Source organism: Anarrhichthys ocellatus, unplaced genomic scaffold (genome assembly GCF_004355925.1).
Source record: "Anarrhichthys ocellatus isolate YVR2014 unplaced genomic scaffold, GSC_Weel_1.0 scaffold96, whole genome shotgun sequence".
Taxonomy (NCBI): Eukaryota; Metazoa; Chordata; class Actinopteri; order Perciformes; family Anarhichadidae; genus Anarrhichthys; species Anarrhichthys ocellatus.
The window spans coordinates 912,772-918,624 of NW_022280126.1; the positions used below are offsets into that span (position 1 = coordinate 912,772).

The 5,853-nt window shown below is 40.4% G+C and overlaps 1 protein-coding gene across 3 annotated transcripts in view; it reads right to left on the reverse strand.

The window, feature by feature from the left end:
• The window catches only part of smad10a (SMAD family member 10a), a 32,633-nt gene that overhangs the window by 25,855 nt on the left and 925 nt on the right, over positions 1-5,853 (reverse strand). For all 3 annotated transcript variants that reach the window (XM_031875800.1, XM_031875801.1, XM_031875799.1), the window contains exon 2: positions 1,973-2,048. In XM_031875800.1, the coding sequence (XP_031731660.1) occupies positions 1,973-2,048 (76 nt within the window). The remainder of the gene's footprint in view (positions 1-1,972; positions 2,049-5,853) is intronic.

The following is a 5,853-nucleotide window of genomic DNA, read 5'->3' on the forward strand; positions in this document are numbered from 1 at the left end:
ATGTATATGTATATATATATATATATATATATGTATATATATATATATATATATATATATATGTATATATATATATATACACACATATATACACACACACACACACACACATATATACATATATGATGACCCGTTTTACCTCTGAGCCACAGAGCGGGTCGTCTTTTAATCAGAAGGATCCCCGGCTCCTCCAGTCCGCATGTTGAAGTTTCTAAGGGCAAGATACCCTAAATTGCTCCAGAAGGTTGTGCCATCGGTGTGTGAGTGTGCGTGAATGTGCATTGGTTTAGGTCCTGATGGGCAGGTGGCATCTTGCATGACATCAGTGAGTGAATGTTTGAGCATTGATATGTAGTGCCCTTTGAGTGGTCGGAAGACGGGAAAAAAGTTATATCAATGCAAGTTAATTTACTAAGTCTATCCACTACATCATTCACCCATTCACACACACATTCATAGACTGATGGCAAAGGCTACCATGCATCTGGGTTTTGCCCATGGACGCTTTCACATGCTGACTGGAGAAGCCAGGGATCACCGCCAATCCTCTGATTAGTGGAAGACTCGCTCTACCTCCTAAGCCACAGACGCCCATAAAACATAACAGATCAGAGAAACTCATATATTTACTGAGGGAAATCCCCAAATGTTAGCAAAAGCTTTGTTTGGGATAGGCCACAGTCCTCACAGTCCGATTGACTTGAAATTTGACACACATATCCAGCTCAATGTGCTCTACAAAAAAGCCTCTTGGGCCATAAAGTTTGCCATTTTCCCCCATTTTGAATTTTTGAAACTGTAGGTCTGACGGCCACCTTACTACTTATCAGTACTTATCAAAAGCATGTTGATATTGTATTTGTTTTCCAAGATATTGACCGATGAACTTCAAATGGGCATGCTCAGCACATTAACGGACCTAACGCCAACAAACTGAAATATACCGTGACAGTTCCACACATGAGCAATGGCCTGATGCAAATTTGGCAATAATTTGATGACAGTTTGTCAAAACATCACCAAACTTGCTGGATATTTTTAATTAAGCTGTCGAACCATTTCCCCAAATGCCAAGAAATAGGACTGATGGTACACTGATTCAATTACTAAAAGGCTGCATACATTGTCATGATGAACAACTCCTTAGACAGAATTAAACCAGCTGAAGTGACTTTGGTCGTACAAACCCCGCTTGCTGCTGCCTGCTGCTTTGATTTGGGCAATTGAGCTGCTTCCTTCTGTTGAGCAAAGAAAAGGGCTTGTACCCGGAACGGCCACTTGGAGCTATATTTGTGTTATTATCATTCTGTAAAGACTTTAATTATTGGATCATTTTGAATAATTCCTTGCCCTTAGAACTACTGACACTGTGTGATTGAGGGTCTAATGTAGGAGCTAAATACACAAACACCTGTACAGGTACTGATACACACATATCAACACAGACACACACAACAAAGCAAGGGATCATTGTTTCTGCTATTTTCTTGATTTAGTGAATCTTTTTAATCTCATTACTTCACGCTTTGGACAATTATTTTAAAGAATCTCCCTAGAAAAAGTCCATATTTGCATATACTAGGCAGCCTTGGCAATCTTGGCGAGGAACCAAGACAGCAGAAGGCTCAGAATATAGGAAATATGGAGCTACGAGCTACAATCTACAATCTGGGGTATGGGGTGAGACTGGACTCCATCAATCTATCTGCCAACATAGTATCATTTCTGCTGCTTCCTGTATCTTGATGAATATCAGTTCACAGACAATCAGTTATACCTTATAGTAATTCTCTAATTACACTATAGTTATTTCACAGTTTCTAACTACAGTCAAGCAGCTCAAGTAAATTCATCCATTCAGAACGCTCAACGTGTAAAAGGCATATCAGCTAATAGCTACCCTGCTATTAGTTTTGGTCAATTGATGGTATTACTTGGTATTGCTGTCATACATGTTTGCTGTCCTCCTTACCTGGTATTAAGTTGGTCAGCCAATGAGTGACCAGAAAGTTCACTGGCATCATGATGGCCCAGCTCAGAATCAGACCCTGTTAGTAGAGTGGGGAGACCGGGAATTAGTGGATGTCAGTTAAGTGTGAAAATCCAACAGTTATTAAAGATTGTCAGTTGTATTAAAATCATTTACTATATTCAAAGTTGCAATACCACATACAACAACAATGGTCACATTATTTTAGTCCCTGGTACGGGTAAAGCTCTAATAACACGGACTCTTACGATTTCCCATATTGCAAAGTTATGAAAGTATTAGTTTAGACCCTCCTTGCTGAGTTCTGTTATAAATTAGTGGTCTCCAAATCCAAACATAGACATCAAACCTTGATGACCTCACTCAGGCTTTTTCAGACAACCAGAATATATAATACTATAATACTGTTTTGTTCATCATCCAAAGTAATGGTACTTGCTATTCTAAATGACCCTTAAACATGCACGGCTATGTACATCTGATCCAATCAGCCATGATGTTTCTGTAACTGTGTGCGGCAGACTCTTTTAAGGAAACTCGACAAAGCTCAGTGCAATGGGGCATTAGCGCATGAGTTCTTTCGAGGCCAATGGCGAGTCATTTCACTTTGATGAAGTGCTAAGTCAAATGGAAGAGGAGACACTGAGGCATTGTTCAGACTGCCAGCCCAAATACATTCTTTTGGAATATCCAGATTGATTCTAGAAAATCTGGACAAGAAAAGTCAAAAAAGGCCAAATCACATCCAAACAACATTTGGAGGTGGTTTGAAATGCGATTCCAATCAGATTTCTACAGATGCGCCTCAGTCCAGCCTGCTGGGCAGGATCCATGCTGCTACGAGCAGAGTGCTATGAGGACAACATGTAAGAGAACGACTGCCTGTGGACAGACACTGACATAAATGGTCTGCTGGTCCTTTGGGGGAAGGGCTTCAGTACAGGCAAGACGTAAAGGAACCTACCGGAACACACAAAACTATTTTTGAAGGATATCTGACGGCATGGAACACAAGAGATTCCAAGGGTGCCAAAGAAAATATTTAAAATGTGAACTAAATACAAGGAAATTAAAGATGGCACTAAAACAAACGGCAGCTCTTATCAGCAACACAGTTTTTGATTTACTGGACAACATACTCTGAAGACAACACCTGTCAACAGGCCACCTATCTTCATCAAAAGGTCCCGAGGACTACATGTCCCCACCAGATGGCACCAATTCAATTTTCAATTCAATTCAGTTTATTTTGAATAGCCCAAAATCACAAATTCTCCTCAGAGGACTTTACAATCTGTACACATACTACATCCTCTGTCCTTTGACCCTCACATCGGAACACGAAAAACTCCCCCAAAAAAACCTTTAACAGGGAGAAAAGAGGAGGAGACCTTAGAGAGAGCAGGTCTCTTGCTTCGCAGTGATGCCTGCCATGACTGCAACATGGAACATCACAACATTAAGCTTCCTGTGCTCCTCAGCTGCTTTCTTGTTGTTGTGTGATGGAGTGTGATTGCAGAGCAATTGTTTGGAGGGCTAAATGATTCATTTTTATTTCTCATGTTTCACCGTGGAAAGTCACCAGCGTAGGTAGGTAGTTACTGACGCCTACATCGTTACCACAGAATGCAGATCCATGCAGATAGCTGGGGGATGTCAGGACACACAAATACGATCTAATGACTTTCAAATAACAGTGCCAACAGTCTGTCTTAAAGATCGGATTTGAGAAACAAATCGTAGGTGCCTTCAATCTGACCAGAACCTAAGAACAGAGATAGAAAGGCGTCATATGTTAGCAAAGTGATTGTGAATCGTGGGACCTGTTGATGTTTATAAAGTTATCCAACATGGCCCTTCCACGGTGCTACTTTTTGAGTTGACTTTGAGCCTGACTTTAATTATTTAACCGGCAGTATGTGGTCTAATGTAGGAGCTAAATACACAACCCCCCAGACCCTCTACTGTCCAGGTACTGATACACACACACACACACACACACACACACACACACACACACACACACAAGCCAGCAACAACAACACATACGCACAAACACAGCAACTTTTTTGCATATGTGACTCAGATGTGTTTTTTTCATAACCGCGTTAACAGCACAAATCACATGGACCCTGATCTGTTCACTTCTGATTTGGGCCACTTATGTTCTCCTGTGATCCTAAACCAGATACAGGTCTGATCTCTTTATAATGCGACCTCAGTCTGAACAGTTATAATGAAATTCATGCAACTTTTACGTCACATGGTCTCACAGAAATACGTGACATGACCACGACCTCTTGACATTACTGCTGAAACGTAATTTTAATACATTACATGCCCCCCCCCCCCCACACACAGAAACTGTGTAATGTTAAGTACAAGCAACACACCCACTTAGTTAGGTTTAGGACAAAAGTCACTAACTTCGCACTAACTCAACACTTTGGCACATGAACAACAGTCTCCTGGTTGAAAGCAAGGCCTCACAAAGAGCGCCGGGTTTTGACACAAATATTACAAAGTGGCCAAACAATGGAATTACAATTTTCGGGTCAGAAAGACTTTTTCCCATAAACTTACATTGGGGAAAGAGACATCTCTGTAACTCTATGGAGCCAAATCCAGGCCAAAAGTTTTGATCATTTGAAAAAAAAAATTGAAATTGAAAGTTTCAATTTTGGTCTTGAACTTTGAAAAATACAACAATGTTAGAGTTATTTTCCTTAATTTTTATATTTAATTTTATACTCGAAATCAAACCTGTTTTAGCTTCATGCACCAGTGAGCAACTTTAATAAGAACGAGCAGAGCCCGGCTCCAGTGCTGTATCCAGTTCTCTTTGTGAACCCATGGTTGACGGTCCCGTTTGTTTGTTTACCTCCCTTCTGCCCACTGGAAAGAGTCTTTTTCACTGTTAATACTACGCCACTAGCTCTGGTCGTTGCATATTCACGTAAATGCGTTTCATTTGTGTCCATCACGAAAAAGGATCCTAATTGATTACGTGCCACCAACACGTAATTCCCCGTCAACAGGTCGTGGTCACTTCACGTATTCTGTGACACCAGGTTGCATTCATCACAATTCTACGTTGGCGGGAGTCACTCTGTGAATACCAACATGGAAGACAGCTGCATTGGAGGTAGCCGGTGAAGTGTTAGACCTCATAAGTATTAAGGGGTCGTATTGTGACCTGCACATAAGCCCTATGTTTACGCTGACTGCATGTCTTTGCTATTGTCTTTTCCACCTGTGGGTCAGTTGAGGACCGTGACCAGTTCACACTGTGATCTGAAATAGATTACATTCATTTAAAAGATAATGTGGACAGCCAAAAGTATCTGAGCAATACATCCAAATTGAGCACTAAGGCTTGCAGTGTGCATGTAGTCTTGACTCCATGATAGTTAACACAACATCTCTCGGAACTTGTGAAGAGCATTTCTTTTACTATTTTCTGATATTCTAAAGACTAAAATATGTATCAAATTGAATTATAATTCTTAAAATGAATTGAATAAGAACAATTGTATCATTGGAAAAACTTAAGTCATGTACAGTAGGCTACAGTATGTGAATATGTACGTAGTGACTTCACAGCCTACCATACCTGTCACGTACATGTACCTCATTTGAACATGGAAGCTTGTTTCAATACTGTAAATAATAGATACAATATTTAATTTACAACCAAACATACTGTACAGGGCGATCAGTTATTTCCTGCAACATGGTCATTTTATTGTCGCTTAATAACTGATACAGCAAACCGCCTTATGCTGACAGTCACAGGTAACTGTTGCTACATATATTCACACACACACACACACACACACACACACACACACACACACACACAC